Source organism: Rhynchophorus ferrugineus, unplaced genomic scaffold (genome assembly GCF_030347505.1).
Source record: "Rhynchophorus ferrugineus isolate W39M unplaced genomic scaffold, kcgeb_rfMv2 rfM6, whole genome shotgun sequence".
NCBI lineage: Eukaryota > Metazoa > Arthropoda > Insecta > Coleoptera > Curculionidae > Rhynchophorus > Rhynchophorus ferrugineus.
In genome coordinates this window covers 4,164,459-4,182,633 of record NW_027472585.1, presented here as the reverse complement: position 1 = coordinate 4,182,633, position 18,175 = coordinate 4,164,459, and the positions used below count along the sequence as shown (strand labels likewise).

Sequence of the window (18,175 nt, the reverse complement as noted above, 5' to 3'; positions counted from 1 at the left end):
ACGTTGCCATTTAGGCGTGCATACTATATAAATAATATATGACTAATTTTTATAAAATTTGTCAACACAGCATAGATGTCATTTAGGTTTTTTTTTATTTATTTGATATTTTAAGCGAAAGTTAAAATTTATTTACTGAAAACCGTGAATAAACATGAAATTTACGGTTGAAAGTGTTATCAAAAAAGCACCTAGAATAGGTCAATTGCATCAATTTAAAGGATCTGCAGAGATTAATTTAGAAACACCGTTAGCAGTACTGCATACACAAGCCGGGCACATTCCTCATATTACTCACGAAGTTTTTAAATTAATAAGCAAAGAACCTCACATATTACAAATACCACTAGTGAGTATCCATAACTATAGCGATGTTATGCAAACTTACAATGGAGATATAGCTGAATTTATTGGTAATAAGGACAGTTTAACGTACATCACCCTAAACGATCCTTCCAATTTAACAAAACAAGGACATCATGTTAAAGAGAAAGTACCTGTATTTACGAAAAATGGAAAAGTCTTATATGATAGTAAAAAGTACATGAGTTTAATTGAAAGTTTAAAACCAGATATGTATTGTTTGCTATCAGATGGAGATACTAACATAGCAAGTGCCCAGAAGAGACTAACCAAATCTGTTGATAATACTGTAATATTTAATGAACAATGTATAAGTTATCACAAAAAGTCATTGGCCCTCAAAGATGCATTTGTCATTGCTCCGATAGCTGGGGGTTATTGTTCAAAGTCAAGACAAAAATGCCTTGAGTTAATTCTTCCAAATAACAAATATGTTCAAGGGTATCTTATTGATGGTCTTCATAACAACGGACCTGAAGTTGAATTTCTACCATTTAATGATGTTTCCCATATTGTTGAAGAAATTATCGATAACTTACCAATAGAAAAGTTAAAGGCTGTGAGTGGATGTTGGAGTCCTTTAAATATATTAAAACTTATAAATTGTGGCATTGATTTATTTGACACCTCATATTGTAGAATCTTAACAGAAAGATCTGCTGTTCTTACATTTTCTATAGATGAAGATGAAGCGTATGAAAGCTATGAAATAAATTTATGCAATGAACAATATGTAGATGATTTTAAACCACTGTTATTGGGATGTAAATGTATTACCTGTAATGGATATACTCGCGGATACATTCACCATCTACTTACAGTTCAAGAACTTTTAGGTTCAGTTTTAATCATGATTCATAATGTTCATCATATGCTCAGGTTTTTCCAAAAAATTAGGGATTGTATTAAAAATGGAAACTTAGACACTTTAGAAAATCGAATATCATGTCAGTATAATCAGTATCAACAAATTAATAACTTTGTGGCACAAAATACATGATATACGAGTTTTAAACAATAACAAAGATATGGTTTTCTTTTGTATTAAATCAATATAACATGTTAACATGCTATATTAAATGTATTAATAAAAGAATATATTTGAAAAATTTATATTTTATTTTTTATGTTACAATATAAGGGGTATTTTCTGACCGCACAACGTTAACGTACATATAGATACTTTATTTACTGATTTCTGTAGGTTTTCTCTTGCATAATCCCATGCAACATTTTATGTAGGATTAACAAAATACAAATATTTTATTCAATATTGAAAATATATTAAGAATGCTAGGTCGATATATTAATGATATAATAGATTGTTCATAAGGTATACATGAAATTAATAAAATAGAAGACACCATTACAACATATAGGGTGGTATCTTTTAAAATACCAAAGACTAAGATAAAGAATGCTAGAGACTAAATAAATTTAACAAATTAGTGTACTCTGCTGTACGTTTACATACTGCTTTTTACCAGCAGTACATTTTGATATATTTTAGTTTGTTATCGTAACATGATTAATATAATCCCCCTGGCCAAGCATGTCTCTCTGATCCATCCATTTCACCAGCATGAGCGTTGCTTCTCAAAAGATGGTGATCCATACCTCCAATTTGAGCACCACAAAGGCATCTTGCTATTTGGTTAGCTCCACCACACTCGCCTATCGCATAGGGATGTCCATTTGGACATTTATACCAATGACCCTTTGCTAGTCCTATTGCTTTAACAATTTCAATGCGCTCAGCATCAGTAATTATGACATTAATTTCGTTGGATAAATTTTTTATATAGGCACTTATTTTACTGTCCAAATTTAAATTGTATCTGGAAGGTTGAAAAAGGAGTCCACATATATGTTGCTCAAGAAGTTTTCCCGTTTCATGAGAAGGAGGTAAGGATAACTGTAATTTATTCAGCTGAACGATTCGATCCAGCCGCATAGTCTCGTATTTGATATCTTCAATTTCCTGATCAGTAATCTGATCTTCTGATCTTAGAAGAACTTTGCATATTAAATTGCACTGATCAGTAATTCTGTTAGTATACGGTAGTCTCGTATCTTTAAGAGTGTTCCATATATTTGTAAGTATTTGAATTTTCGATTTTATGGCATATAATTCCAGTTTATTTATATGCTGTTTACGAAAACCCCTTAATGGATTTAATCTCCTTTTCATATTATCAAAATTGTTCAAAAAAAGGCGAACCTCTAAAAAGTAAAGTGAGTTAGATGTACCCAAAAAAGTTTTAAAAATCCAGATAATATTTATACTTTTCTTTATCTAGTAGAGCTTTGAGGAAAATTTAAAAATTAGACTAACAATAAAATTACTTGTTTTAATTAACAGGATTTGAAACAAAACCAAATTCCAATAGTGATGTTATTGGCAAAAGTATAGCAATATATATTACCTGACGGAATCTTTATTTCAAGCCTAAAAATTTCGTCAAGAAGTTCACGCCTTAATTTCTCATTGTCGTTATTTGTTCCATACGATATGACTTTTGCAGCAGCAATATCTTGCATCGATCTTTTTATATAATCACTATATCTTTCAGTTGTTTTAATGCTAGTGGAACACCTTTAGAAAAAGTATTAAATAGTTTTTAGTGCACTAATTAAATAACATTTATTTATTACGTTTACATCATCATATTACATTACTTACCGAGGACAAACTTTAAATTTTATTTGGTCCGCATCCATTTTCATCCACTTTTCAAGATCACTACTTTCAAATATATGTTTGCAATCATTTAACATTACGTATATGGCATCTGGATTATCTTCATTACCAAGAAAGATTTGTGTTAATTCTTCCTTATCACATTTCCTACATAGGTCGGGGCAAGGATCATTACAAAATCCTACGCAAAGGTGGCCACACTTCAGGTGCTTTTTACATCTTAAAAAATGAGATTAATTAAATATGAATACTATTAAATAACTGCTGTATATCTCACTTTTCTGTACACGGACCTACATCACAAATTTGTCCGCAATTCTTGTTACATTTGATGTGCTCGCATTCTCTTTTACAAACTTCAGTACATGATTTACACGGTTGTCCACATTTTAGCGGACAGGTGCTATGAGCACATTTAACTTGACATGGTTTAGAGCATGGACGGCACGCCTCCCTACAAGGAATTGTACATTCATGAGAGCAAACTAAAGTCGCTCCACATTTTTGTGTACATTTTAAGTGAAAGCGAGATTGCACACACTGTCCACAAGTTCCAGAACACCGATGGTTACATTTCAAAATAGAGTCACATGGATGCGGGCAATGTTGTAATAACACTTCAGTTGATCCTACAAGTTGATGTATGCAGAATTAAATAGAATTAACATTGCATGAACCATATTGGTTTTTATATTTACTTTCATTTTGCAAGTAACACATAATGCTATTTATAATATGTCCGCATGGCAATTCAATGTTACATTTAACGGGTTCTCTACAAAGCTGTGTGCATTGGTTTTTACATTGTTCTTTACATAAATGACCACATGGTAATATCCTGGGGCATGTTTTAGATTTACACATAGAACGTTCAGGAATTAGAGAGCACACTACTTCAATTATATGATTACAGCCGGGTATTGCCTTTTTAACCTAAATAAAATAATAAAAATAAAGTTTAATTGTTGAATAATGCTCTTCATGATGAATCACCTTTTTTACGCACGTAGAACAAACCTCGGAGCATTTGTTTGTGCACTTATGTTCACATGGTAAAATTTTCTTACAAGGTTTTATACAGGGAACATTTTCCACGTTATCCTTGCACATTATAGTGTTCTTATGACCACAAGAACGCAACCTTTTAACTTCGTGCGTACATTCTTCACAATCCTGATAGCACAGTTTCTGACATCTATGGACTGCTTCGTTTTCATCGTTTAGAGTTTTACAACCACGTTTTGGACGGGCACATCGTTGATTGCAAACATGCTATAAAAAATATGTAAAACATGGTTCTGATTTATCTTTTATAATACTCTATGTTTTTTAAAAACACTATAATTATAATAACAAGTCAAACAACATCTTACTTGTAAATGATCTGGGTCATCTCGATCATGACACTTTCTTTTACATGTATGCCCACATTCAAGTCTCTTTTTGCAATCAACTGGACAAGAAAATGTATATTCATCAACAGAACATGGTCTATCAGCTTCATGCCCACACGGAAGTGTCGACGGTATTGGAAATATACAATTATACTCCTCTGGGTTCATATGACACGGCAGAGTAGCAGGATGCATACAAGGCGACAATATATAGTCAACTTCATATGTACAAAGTCCACATTTTTCGTGACACTTTTTTTTACATATGTGTTTAGGATTTGAACATAAAACTCTGAAAATAATATTAATAATCGAGCTTTGTCTATTAAATTAAGACATACTGTTCACAGGGAAAATGACATTTTGATAATATATGTTCCATATCTTCCAAATGGCACAGCTTTTGACAAGGGTGACCACAAGATAACTTGGTTGCACATATACGAAGACAACCACCCCCGCTAATAGCCTGAAAGTCTTCAACTGTTTTAACAGAGATCGTTTCAGATGGATGAATTTCGCATTTCAACGGAAAATATTCACTAATAGCATCTTGATCTTTTAACGTTTTATACACACTACTCCATATCTAAAATAATGATTTATTTAATAATACATCTTATTTTTATTATTTATTTGGCCATTTGTCGTAATTTATATATAACCGCTATAATATAGATGGACATACACCATAACAAGCTTAAAAGAATTAGCACAAGCCTAGAAAACCTCTAATAAATCTTACATTATTTTCACTGTGACAACTCAGCAGCAGGTTCATATTACCCATTATATATAAACCATTTCTAGCTCGTGATAAAGCAACACAAACTCTATTTTGTATCCTTAAAAAACCAGCAACACCTTCGGCATTATTCCTCACTAATGATAGAAGGATTATATCGGATTCCTCACCTAAAAACGTATTAACAATATAGAAATTATAGAAAATTATATAATAATTTGTAATATCATTTCCACAAAACAACGCAGCGTAGGCTTTAGAAAAAATATGTGCTATATACGAAAAAGTTACATCACGAACATCTAATGTGTGCAAATGATTAAATATGTCCGGATCGCACCATTCCTGACTTGTTTTAAAAATAATACGTTCTATCTATCAACGCATCGTAAATATTCGTAAGCGGTGAGAAATAGATAAATGGGTAGTAAAACAAAGAACTAGTTCCGGGAGCCGCGCAAGTAAACAGTTGAATGATAGTGAGTTGGTACAAGTTCTAATATAAATTCAAATAAACGGCTGTTTTTGGTGATATGTTCATTAATCAAGTAAACTATTTCTTCGACTGTCGGTCCTGTTGTCAGAAATATATACAAATATGTCTGTACTTTCATCGATTTGCAAATAAAAATAATGACATGATTTCAGATAATATTGAAAAAAAAAAACAGTCGTAAGCCAAAAATAACACTGAATGGAAGAAGAGTGTGGGACTGAGTAGTGAAGGAGCACGAGCAATATCAGATATTCGTACTGGGCTTTAACCAACGGTAAAAGTTATAGCGCCAGAATGTGTATGGACATACTGTAGTATTTTACCCTCGACAGCAATGAAGCAAGAGTATATCAAGTTCTTAAACTTTATAAAATTACGTCCACTTAACTCAAGATTATTCATTGTTTTCTGCAAAGAAATGGAAAGTGATTATCAACTTCTGTTTCACTGTGAGGTGAGATAGCAATCAAGAGGTAACATATTATAGATGTGATATGTTATCACGATGTTAATTGGTTGGCAAAAGTATCTTACATATCTGATATTTTTGAATTTGTAAATAATCTAAACATGGCACAGTAAAGTATCAATATAACAATATTTAAAGTGCAGGACAAGGTGGAAGCTGCAAGAATTTAATGTGTGACCACAACGCACGGAAACAGGGATCTTCAAAGCATTTAGTGGTTTAAGTGGAATACAAAAAGAGTACAACTTGATTGCGTTGCTACAGGACATCTCAAATTAATGGAACATTTATGAGGTCTGAGAGAAAATTTTCGTCCAAACCACAGCGAAAAAGCTTGGATAAGAAACCCATTTACATTCAAGTTAGATTCCGAGGCTAATTTGTCAGATTGAAATGTTGATTTATTTAGACAATTGATAAATTGGTTTTGGTTATTTTGTCGTCAAGAATACACAAAATTAGTTCATCAAGCCATAACTTTTTTAATGCTTTTGGTCACAACTCATAAATGTGAAGCTGGGTTTTAATCACTACTAAATGAGCGATAACAAAATATGTTTTATTAATAAAACATTCTTACTATTAATAAACATGTATTATTCTACCTAATCGAACCAATTTAAATAGTATTAAGAAAAATACCGGACCATGTTTCGTAAACATTGGAATAGTGGATCTCATACAACAATAGGAAGCATGAAATATTTCGTTACATGTGTTGTGAGAGATAAACTCTAAACTCTGAAAGAGATTCTCATGGACAGTAAGAGAAATTATGTCTGGCAATTGAAAGGAAACGGTGTGAATTGAATAATAGGAAAATTGTTGTCTTCCAATGGTGTCTATCTATAACAACGTATGACCACATCCAAAATGGGGAGAGATTCAACAGTTTCCACTTCTTTTCGGAAAATAAAAGTTTTTGTTATATTTTAAAACCTTCACATTTCATAACTTATATTTACTCTGCTACTTTACTCACCTTGGTAATTGTCTAAAACACATACTGGGATTCCTTCAAGAAGTTTTTTATTTTCATGTTTCTTAATGTATTCTTTAAATAAAAACATCTGATTGAGATATGCCGCTAGAATTGTTATTTGACTTCCCTTGTAACCATTCAATATTAATCGTTTTGCGAGTTCAATAAACATTATGACTTCATGTTCATTAGACTTACTAGTATCATTACTAGTTTCTTTTTCAGAATGATGAATAAAATATAAACACTTATTCATTCCTAAAAATAATATGCCACAATACTTTATAACTTATACACAAATATTAAATATACCTAAAATCCTCTCACGATCCAGTGTTGTATTGTGATCTATTAAATTCTCATAAATACTTGGTTTAATAAGACTGGATATTTCCGGTCTCATACGATGTTGGACATTTAGTGTATAACATCTTACATTATTTCTAACCAATCGTTCAAACAAACTGATGCCTACAAAAAGAAAGGTAATAATAATCATTACGGAAATAATCAATTATGTAACATAATTAAATATTTGGAAAAATGCCAATTAGTTGTATAAAACTAATTTACACGAATTAATTTACTAACCAAGATTATAATTTCTTTCAATTTTATAATCAGCGGTTGATGGTTTAAGCTGAAGGTGGTCACCGATTAGAATTAGGTGTTGACAATTTTCTGACAGAGCAGTTATTATATGGCTTTCCAAAACCTCTGCTGCTTCTTCAACAATAACAATTGGAGAAGCAACTTCCTAAAAAAATATAAAAGTTAAAGAACAATTTTTCAACAAAATGCACAGTGCTTAACAATATAATATTGTTATAATACACATGGGAGCATAAAGTACTAAATAAGTTACAGTTTATATTGAAGATTAAAATGTAGCCAAGAAGTTAATTTTTTTTAATAATTACATCTTACATTAGATATACTTAGTACAATCTTAATATACAAATTAATTTATTACTATAGTTCTGTTGGACTTGCATTAATATACGCAAGGCGAGTACCAGATTAATACATTAGTTTATATCTCTCAAATTAAAATAAAAATAAACAACCTAAGTTAAAGATAAGAATATACTTATACACTAAAAAAGTTCGTGTGGTTTGATTCGCTTCAATCTTCTGAATTTCGGTATGCTGTCCAGTAGCTGTATTGCTTCCACGTTGCTGTGATTTGGTAACCTTATTTCATGTTTTAAGGCAAAATCTTGAATCACTTCGTATATCCACTTGATTTCGAGGTCATCGTACAGCTTTTCGTTGGGTACGTAGCGATAAGCACTGGTAATTAATCGTAGAAGTTTGTTTTGGGTACATTGGTTTACTAGTTGGTCTGATCTTTTAGTACAATTCTATATTTGCACCCCATAGGTCCAAATTGGCATTATGATTGACTGATACACCAATCCAAGCCGGGGAGTACTTCTTTTCTTCCAATGCCTTTTCAACAACGTTGTTACTCTGTGCACGTCGATTGATGTTTTCGAAATCCAAACTGGAAACCTGGTATTTCCATAGAAGTTTTAATACCTTTTGACAACAATTTCACAAATAATTTTGATATGGCTGGTCGTAGCGAAATAGGCCTGTAAGAATTAACTTGTTTTGCCAGTTTGTGATGTTTTTAGGCATAATTATCCGAACGACCTTAAACCATTTCGGGGCATACTTCATTGTGAAACAGGCATTGAATATGTATGTCAACATGATTACTGATTTTCGTGCCAGCTCTTTCAATAACTTAGGGGAAATATAATTAATTCCAGAGGCTTTTTTAGGTTGTCAAGTGGAGAAATCATATTTACAGCTACATCGGGCTGATAAACAGGATATATATATATATATATATATATATATATATATATATATATATATATATATATATATATATATATATTGCAGCTTTTATATTATTCGGTTGGAATACGTTAGCTAAATGTTTTTAAATCTCTGAGCTGCTTTCCCTAGCGAGTAGTCTTTGCCTGCTTCCGAACGTAATTCACTTACATATTTTCCGAAGCAACTCTGTTTATATTCTATAATATTTCGATTTGTCTAATTATTAATTCTATTAAATACTGTTTCGCCTACAGCATTTCTGGTTTCGTGCCACACTCTTCTAGCTTTTCATCCTATGTTTGAGCCGGTTGTTCAATAAATCGCCACTTCTTTCATTAAAATTAAATAATATAAAATACGTACTTTATGTTAATTAATAATAATGTTAATTACGTAAGAAATCTCTAAGAATTTATAGTATATTTAAATTTAATGAAATACTGGTGTAATTAAAATAAAGCACGACAGCTACATAATAAACTTTATATTCGCTTACGTTCAGTGCACTCCTTAGACGAGCTGCTGCTGTTGTTGTCATACCAATGATTTTATGCTCTTTCATAACATGAGCGTTTTCAATGTCACGTAAATCTGAATACATTCTATAGTGTCGATTAAATACTTCTCTGATATTACTTAGATCTTGTCTAAAAAAAATATCAGTTAATAGTAATCCGGTCCTATGGTGTAATAGGTCGTCTGTCTAACTACACCGAGATGTAAACATTTATATGTAGAACAAAAACTATGAAGAGTGCTCCTTGAGACAATCTTCACCTTAGTCATTCATCATGCTCATTTAAATAAACTATTCAAGAATATTGAAAAGGTCCTTTGGCGAAAATGAAACAACTTATGTCGTCAATATGTTTAATGTATTGACTGTCGTAATTTATAAATTCGTTTTAGAATCAGAAAATACTTTCCTTCTAAATTCTGCTTGATACGTTTGAACATGTAACCGAATCTGCCTGCAAAAGTCACCCGGTGGTTAATTCTTCAAGATATTAATTGTAATAACTATAGGTTATAAACCGGCAAACGTTGTTTTAACGGTTTGATTGAAAATGCCGAAACCAGACAGAACGAACAGATTGCGTCTCTAATCAGTTACTTCGAACAGGAACGTGATAATGGAATAAAGTGCAAGACTTCAAGTAAAATTCGTTACACAGGTAGACAGTTTTACTGATAAATATTAAGCTGATGCGGTTTTTATTGAAAATATTTATTAGCGTGTAGCGCTTGATGTTAGCTCTATGATGGTGTCTATAAGGTGAGTATATAATTAATATACGATAACTGTATGAAATTTTATCGTAAAGCGTGAAAGATTTATATACAAAGATGTGTGTGTAATTGTTCAGAATATACATTGATTAAATGTAGTTTTATAAAAAAAAAAGATGTATATTGGTAGTAACAGAACAATCTAAAGAGAAACATAGTGATATCAAAATGACTTTACAAGGAAACAAGAACTAAGCATAAAAGGTAAATGAGCTCTTTAATGAAGATAAAATATATATTACTTGGATATTTAGGTTAATTAGGTGGATTAGGCCTCCAGAGGATACCACTACTACTAAAAAAACGCGCCTGGAACTCTAACTCATAGGTGGTATGGAAAAATATGAATCTAAATATATCAAAACAGAACTTCAATATCTACAAATTATTACAACCGTATAATTTAATTGTAATTTTAATTATTCGATAATATATGCATTAGATGTACTGCAATGTTAAAATAAATTATATTTTATAACAGAATATTTTTATTTAATAATATATTTTTTATATTTAACAGTTTAATTATTTTATTTTGATTAGAATATTGATGTATGTTAAAGCCAAAATGAACTAAAACTCAGAGTTGATAGTCACATTACGACATTTTGATGACGTAAGTTCACTGTTTTATTGTATGAACTACAGATAAATAATAAGTATAAGGTAGATGTTTTATTAAGAATCACATAAAAAATACAAGATGTTTTCAAAAAAAAAAAATTCTCAAAAAAGATTCATTCTTCAACACGCTAAAGTAATGTAACGCCTTAAATATTATGATTCTGCATATAACAACATCAACGAAATAATGACTATGTTAATTAACTAGGCTATAATTTGCATTCAATAATTCTTATATTAACTTTTAAATTAGAAAAAGGTATACGTAAATTTTTAGCAATCTTACCTTAATTTTAAAGTTAATTGATTCTTTAAATAAAAATAAAATTCCCATCTATCAGTAGCAGACATCAGATCAGGCATGGATAAATTATACCTCTTGGCATAATTTTTCGTGGAATCATACGTTCTCAATTGTTTCTATAATTTGTGTCTATATATTATATTGCACAGAAACAAAAATTTAGAAATACAACCTCCAAATAGGTACAATCTGCTTGAACTTCAAACAAATCAGCCTCTAATTTGTCTAGCAAATCAAAATCATCAGATTCCATCGCCATATTTATTTTATGTTGAATAGATTTAACTTTTGACTGAAAATCACTTATACTCATTAAAACCTTTAGTTTTGGAGTCGAATCCGCTTTTCGAAAGATGTCATCTAATAGAATATCATTAGGATTATCAAAGTCCTCTTCTTCAAAGTCATCGACTCCTTCAATGCCATATTCATCAACAGTTGAATTCAATTCTCCTCCATCCTAAAACAAATAAATCATTAATACATTTTTAATAGTAACAAATACAATTATAAATCACCCTAACGTTATAGTTATCTTCTTCCTGATAAGTATATTTTCCTGCCATTAACCATTTTATAACATCATTATCGGATGCATGTTTAAACCAAGTTGAATGATAATCTGTAATAACTGTTTCGAAGCAATCAAATTTTAAAACGCAATTGTTAGATTGTATTTGATTCAGAGTGGAAGTATATTCCGATATTTCCTTCATAAGTTTGTTAATATGTCTACGCTCTGATGAAACCTCGTCAATTTTTTTAAATTTCCTTTTCCTGTTAACTAAATTGTATTGTTGCAGCCTTTCACTTTTCGACTGCCCACCAACTCTTAAAATACTGTGTGTATACTTTAACAAATGTTCTAAAAACTGATCCAAAGCGTGATTGGTATAGCAAACAATCAATATTGGTCCTTCATCAAACCATAGTTTGGATACACTTAGTAAGGCTTGGACTATTTTCAGACCTATAAAATACGGTGATTAAACAAACAGATAACTGGTTTACTTGGTCTATAAATAAAATACAACCAACGCAATAACTAAATTCTAACTAACTTAACATAGACTTACCTATATATGTTTTACCTGTACCAGGAGGTCCTTGTATTATACAGAGTTCTTCGTTTAGAGCAGCCTTAAAAGCTCTAACCTGAGATTGATTTAAACCACTCGGACATTCAATCATTACCTGGTCTGATAAATATTTAGGGCGCACTACATTATTTTCTAATTTGATTATATATCTCTCCATTGGAAATTTAAAAGGGCTCATGGTCTGCAGTGTGTTAAGAACATGGTAATAAGGTTTAAAATATACTGTACTTTCAAGAAGCAAATAATCAGCAGAAAAGTCAACGACAATTTGTTCATCAAAACTAAGAACGATAACACCATTTTTGAAATCGTTAATATTTTTCTCGGCAACTCTTCCGAACAACAATGATTCAAAATTATTTTTAGTTAAGCAGACCAGAGAGCCAAACATAAACCTCTTTGACAACTTCATGCTCTTCATTTTGGACTTGTCAAAATTCAATTTGATTTTATAGCACACCAATTCGTTGATTGTGACTTCGTTTAAAATTTTAACATTTTTATAGAACTTTATATTATCAACTTTTTCCTTTGGGCTATTTTTAGATAAAGTTAAATTCTTACGATAAGCTGTAATTCCTTGTCTCAATGGTGCTACAAAATCTTCCCGTAATAATCTAAATTGTACATCCAAATAATGATCAACATCTCTATATGCTCTATCCACAATATTTGAACGTAAAAAGACCCGAGACTGCCCTAGTAGTTCTTCGACATTAGGCATTATCTGGATAGCCCTAAAATCATCTGGTGGCTCTAGATCATAGTCATCTATGCTTCCACCTTTTTTAAACGAAAGGCGCACTTCAGCGCACCGAATTTTTCTCTCTGCTAAATCAATTAACTTTTTGACTGATTCCTTGATGGAATCCGATATATGCATTTTATGACGTTGTTCAAATATAGGGAACAAAATATCCAGATTATTTAATATGCTGTGCACTTCTTTTGAATGGGAAGGAATTAAATTACAAACAGTCTCTGATATCTGGATTATACTAAGCCAAAACATATCTGTATCCCTCCAGAAATATGAATTCTGCCTTTTGTCATGATTTGTCTGAAAATTATTAAATAATTACACTTGACAGTCAGTTAAGCATAATTAATAAAAAAGTAACTAATACATGATACACATACTTAATGATAAATTAAATGTAATGTTCTTTCAAATATATAAAACTCAAATAAACATCAGATCTGAGTATAATTTATATTGTTTATTAAACATAATCTAGAGGATGAAAAAATTAAGCAACTGCCACTACCTCTATTTATTATATTTGAAAAAATTCTGCATATTATAAAGCTCTTTTACAATCTATAATTAGGCATGTTAACTAGTTTTACTTCTATGATAACAGAATATAAATATTTGCCCACTGGCCAAATTATGATAAACTTAGTGTATAGTACAGCAGAAACATCTGTAAATATTGAATGTTAAAAGCAAGATAAGATTGCATGTGCAAGCAATAATGTAGTTCAGCAGAAATGGAAAAAAAAAATTATAATAAAAAACTTACCTGGGTTACAATTGATGAGATAAAAGCAGTAAGCTTATCTTTAAAATTGCTAGTAAATAAATCTGTTATGAAATCATTTTTGGTATTAAAAGAAAATTTGCACAGTTTGGCTATTAATGTAACAACTAAGCAAATCCTATCACTTGTAATTTCAGTACTATTTAATAACTTTTTAAATCCAGATTTTTCATTACACAATGTCAAGAATATATCTTGTGGGTCTTGCTCAACCAAACTTTCCAAAAACTTAAAACCAAGTAGCTTGGCATTTTTGAACTCGGATTGATTCTGATTACGAACATTTAGATTTTCATGTGAATTTGACTGATTTTGATTATAACATTTTTTTCTTGTATTGCCATTCTCAGCGTGATTTCTTCTAACATCACTATTTGATGTTGATCGTCTCCTATTGTAAGGTAATCCTACAAAATATATTTCAACACTATTTATCTACGAAAAAATCAAACTTTTATAATAATATTACCACCAGATGTTGATTGCCTCGGGTTATTATCATTATATCGTCTAGTACGTTCTAAAAATTATTATAATTGATAATAGTACATGACATAATAAATATTGATAGGTTTTTTGTTTCTTACCATTTTTATTCCTTCCTCGTTGCATAATTTTGTTAAATTTTAAGAACACAAAATTAACACCATAAAATTCTCAAATACCCTTTGACTATGATAGAATTCTACCATAGAGCACTACATAGTCTGTAAATTCCATACAAAAACTGAATTCTACTTGCAGTATTTGTCTATTATATATACATCACTCCAAATGTCAGTAAATTAAACTTCATTCTAAATAGATTGTCCTGGGGAATGGAAATGTAAATTATAAATTTCAATATTATAAATAATTTAATAATTTTTGAATAAAAATATATTATTACATTATATAATTCCATGGAAAATATCTAAATTAATAAATGTATAAATATTTATTTCCCTTATATATCAGATATATGGATGTTACTTGGAATGAGATAATTATTAATGTCAGGGTGAAATTTAGGTTAGGTCTAGGAAATCCCCGTTGTTTTTTTTTGTTTGGTGATATTTAATATGGGGGTATTAAATAGAGCGGCTGAGTCGTAATTAATCTATGTAATATAGAGTATATAACAGGTTCAAAAAGATTATTATTCTTTTGTAAAGCATAATTTGCTAAATAAAAACTGAATTATTTAGTGATCAAAAGCTTGAATAGGTCAAAAATAAAAAAACAAATTAATATTAAAATTAAATACAAATAATGAGACAAAATTTATATCATTAAATTCATTTTAATAACATTATAATGGCAACTTTTAATAATTGTTTTGTTTATTTTCAAGATGAGATTTATGTTTGTATCAATTTCGGTTAATATATGTCTGTCAGTATAGGATGTTTTTGTCAAATAAAGTCAAATCACTTTTGTAATATTAAAACCAATATATGACATGTTTTTATTATTGAGTAAAAAATGAAATAAATATTTTTTGTAAGCTGCTTAAAACTTATAATAAATACTGAAACTCAAGATATAACTACATAAAGGTGTCTGTGTATAAATCGTACCTTTTATTAGAAATATACCTACCAATATGATTATTACTTCTTTGTGGTAAACACTAACAGTGAAGAAGTAAAATCTTAGGGTGCAAAAAAATCAACTATGGCGATGTTTGGTGAAAAGTATTTAATATCTTGTGGCAACAATAGCATATTGGTTGACAGATATGAATTCTCTTCTACAGCGGACTGTGACAACTTCTGATTTAAATTTTAATAATTTTAATTTTTATGGTTTAGAAATCTCTCTGTTTTTATATTATAATTTTTAGAATCCTGTTGAATATTTCAAACAGTATACTACTAATATCTTGTAAACAGTATAATCAAAAAATAGACTATCTAGTTACAACTTTTATTGTACACTTAAAAAATAAAGAACGCCAAACGCATAAGAAATTAATCATTTTCATCAAATCGTAGATGTTTAACACTTTCTTTATCTGCCTTTTTTAGAATTTTGTCTCTACCCCTCTGTTTCTTTGACAATTTTTGAAATTTAGATGATCTATCATTGTTGATTTTAGCCCAATAAAGTTCTTCTTCTTCTGCAGCTAAAATAACCTTCTGACCCATAAAGTCCTTAGTACAAAAATCCTTGGCACTGTTACAACAACCAAAGCGCAAATATACTTCATCATTTTCAAGTGAGTATGGTATATCGACATATTTTATATCAGGCGATAAAAGTCTCACCTCACTCTAAAAATAATGTATTAATCTTCTCAGCTAAAAAAATTAATATAGAAAATTGTAAAAAATACCTTTAATTTCTTTACATCAGTACATGGTTCCAACAACTTAAGTTTTACAATAACTCCGGGAGTGTAAGTTAATTTACTAATACCAGCATCATCATTCTCTTCACTCCTCTCAGAATCTTTACCATCTTTAGAATATTCTTTCTTTTTACCTGAATGTTGCTTCCTTAAGTATTGCTTAAATTCTTTCATTTTTTTCTTTTGTAAATCTAGATAACGATTCCTTAACTTTTTCCATTCTTTTCTAAAATGAACATAATTTATTTGTTAATATTAACATTACCATAATACAAAATACATATTGCATACTTAGATAAAATTTGCATTCCTAATTCTTTAATATACAATTTCCTTTTTTCTTTTTTGTTCTTTTTTTTCCTTTTTCCATCATCTTCAATATTATCTGCTTGAAGTTCTAATTTTTGTTCATTATCAATTTTAATTTTTTTTGCGTCATTTGAATCTTCTAAACTCACTTTCCTTTTCTTAGATGATTTTACTTGATTTTCTGCTAAAGTTTCGCTATTATCCCTGACAGTTTGGGGCATATTTAAATTACCAGTTTCTACATGTTCAAATGTAAGTATACTTTGAAGATCTTCTGGATTTTTTTCAGAAGAAATTTTACAGCCTATACTTTCAAAAAATGTGATTGCTTCAGTGGCTTGTTCTTCACTTTCATACTCAATAAAAGCGAAACCCTTATTTGCTTTATTATGTTTATATTTAGGAATAGAAACATAAACAACTTTACCAAAATCTGAAAAAATCTGACTTAGAGTTTCATGAGATGCATCAGCCTTAATATTTTCAACATATATTGTGCATGATTCAGAGTTTTCATTAATTTTTATGGGTTTATTTCTGCATAACTTAGTTCCATCCTCAGATAAACTAATTAGTTCCGATTTCTTAAGGGCCTTTTGGATATCTTCAATTGTGCAATTTAATTTTTTGATCTTATTAAATTGTAAAAACACAGAAATATCAATATCTACAATTTAATAATATATATATATATATATATATATATATATATATATATATATATATATATATATATATATATATATATATGATATATGAGTCTAAAATACATACATGGGCTTTCACTTATTAGTTGTGATAGAAACCTGTCCTTTGCAAGATTTGAATCACTAAAATAGAACTCCATTTGTTGTAAAATAGTACTGTACAAATATTTTTTTCGATGCCTAGATTTCTTAGGTTGCTCTTCTACTGCACATTCTCCTTCGCCCATTGTTATATCTATTATATTCTTATTTTATGGGGATATTTTAATAACCAAAAATCAAAAATACAAAACCTAGGCATTAACCTACTGATAGGTTAATTTTTGAATATACAGTAGAGACCCGAAAAAAATATCGATAAATTATGAAAAATTATCGATAAATTTTTCGTTTTTTTCAGAATGGAGGTACTTAATTTAAGTAATTTAAAATATTTATCAAAATTGTGATTACTCTTTAAGATATTTAGAACAAATATATATTTCTTTAGGCTAATATTTCCTATTTTTCTTTTTTGTTAAAAATATCGATATCTTTTTTTTTGGCTAACACCCCTAATCTACAGGTTATGTATAAAGAATGAACATCGATATGAAATTTAATTTATTTTGTATTTAAACTATTTCAAAATTATTTTATTAATAATAATGCATGAATATTAAACATTCTCAAATAGATGTAAGCACAAAATACAAATATATGTATGGATATACATTATAACCTTAATACAAATCAAGATTCTCATTCCACATACTTCACCAAAATTGACATATGAGAAGATAGTTAAAGACGATCCAACCATGCCCTTTACTGTCGTCTCATGCTTTCTTTATTAAGTGTGAATCTTAAAACTTCAGTGATTTCATTAATCACATACACCTTTCATACATAATAAAGTAAATAAATGGACACATAAACCAAATCTAATATGTTAGCTCTTTTACTTATAGCAATACTTTGTTTA

General features: G+C 29.6%; 3 protein-coding genes across 5 annotated transcripts; 1 reads left to right on the top strand and 2 right to left on the bottom strand.

Annotated features, from left to right (window-relative positions):
• Positions 1 to 86: 86 nt before the first annotated feature.
• On the top strand, positions 87 to 1,472 carry LOC143198878 (queuine tRNA-ribosyltransferase accessory subunit 2). Of its 2 annotated transcripts, XM_076408483.1 has the most exons (2): positions 87 to 922; positions 1,003 to 1,142. In XM_076408483.1, the coding sequence occupies exons 1-2, from the start codon at positions 155 to 157 to the stop codon at positions 1,045 to 1,047; spliced, it is 813 nt and encodes a 270-aa protein (XP_076264598.1). In that variant the 5' UTR covers positions 87 to 154; the 3' UTR covers positions 1,048 to 1,142. The 2 variants fall into 2 exon arrangements, with proteins under 2 accessions (XP_076264598.1, XP_076264597.1); XM_076408482.1 differs by having other exon boundaries at positions 87 to 1,472.
• LOC143198846 (NFX1-type zinc finger-containing protein 1) lies at positions 1,464 to 14,645 on the bottom strand. 2 transcript variants are annotated; one of them, XM_076408402.1, is made up of 20 exons: positions 14,451 to 14,645; positions 14,333 to 14,383; positions 13,846 to 14,270; positions 12,296 to 13,379; positions 11,738 to 12,189; positions 11,392 to 11,679; positions 11,202 to 11,335; positions 9,498 to 9,648; positions 7,742 to 7,907; positions 7,463 to 7,621; positions 7,151 to 7,408; positions 5,204 to 5,373; positions 4,800 to 5,047; positions 4,438 to 4,750; positions 4,058 to 4,336; positions 3,763 to 3,997; positions 3,342 to 3,693; positions 3,047 to 3,283; positions 2,790 to 2,959; positions 1,464 to 2,586 (listed from the first exon to the last, which is right to left on the bottom strand). In XM_076408402.1, the coding sequence occupies exons 1-20, from the start codon at positions 14,473 to 14,475 to the stop codon at positions 1,892 to 1,894; spliced, it is 5,892 nt and encodes a 1,963-aa protein (XP_076264517.1). In that variant the 5' UTR covers positions 14,476 to 14,645; the 3' UTR covers positions 1,464 to 1,891. The 2 variants fall into 2 exon arrangements, with proteins under 2 accessions (XP_076264517.1, XP_076264518.1); XM_076408403.1 differs by having other exon boundaries at positions 11,744 to 12,189.
• Positions 14,646 to 15,755: 1,110 nt separating this feature from the next.
• Larp7 (La related protein 7) lies at positions 15,756 to 17,550 on the bottom strand. Its single transcript, XM_076408478.1, has 4 exons — positions 17,279 to 17,550; positions 16,487 to 17,171; positions 16,181 to 16,421; positions 15,756 to 16,118 (listed from the first exon to the last, which is right to left on the bottom strand). The coding sequence occupies exons 1-4, from the start codon at positions 17,436 to 17,438 to the stop codon at positions 15,816 to 15,818; spliced, it is 1,389 nt and encodes a 462-aa protein (XP_076264593.1). The 5' UTR covers positions 17,439 to 17,550; the 3' UTR covers positions 15,756 to 15,815.
• Positions 17,551 to 18,175: the final 625 nt, after the last annotated feature.

Bases quoted from the DNA above. Each gene is read 5' to 3' on its own strand.
- LOC143198878 (XM_076408482.1), top strand. From the start codon at position 155: ATGAAATTTACGGTTGAAAGTGTTATCAAAAAAGCACCTAGAATAGGT.
- LOC143198846 (XM_076408402.1), bottom strand. From the start codon at position 14,475: ATGCAACGAGGAAGGAATAAAAATG. The intron at 7,622-7,741 runs GTTAGTAAATTA...TTCTTTTTGTAG, and splicing joins TGAAAGAAATTATAATCTTG to GCATCAGTTTGTTTGAACGA. The intron at 3,284-3,341 runs GTGAGATATACA...TCATTTTTTAAG, and splicing joins GTAGGTCCGTGTACAGAAAA to ATGTAAAAAGCACCTGAAGT.
- Larp7 (XM_076408478.1), bottom strand. From the start codon at position 17,438: ATGGGCGAAGGAGAATGTGCAGTAGAAGAGCAACCTAAGAAATCTAGG. The intron at 17,172-17,278 runs GTATGTATTTTA...ATTAAATTGTAG, and splicing joins ACTAATAAGTGAAAGCCCAT to ATATTGATATTTCTGTGTTT. The intron at 16,422-16,486 runs GTATGCAATATG...TGTTCATTTTAG, and splicing joins GGAATGCAAATTTTATCTAA to AAAAGAATGGAAAAAGTTAA.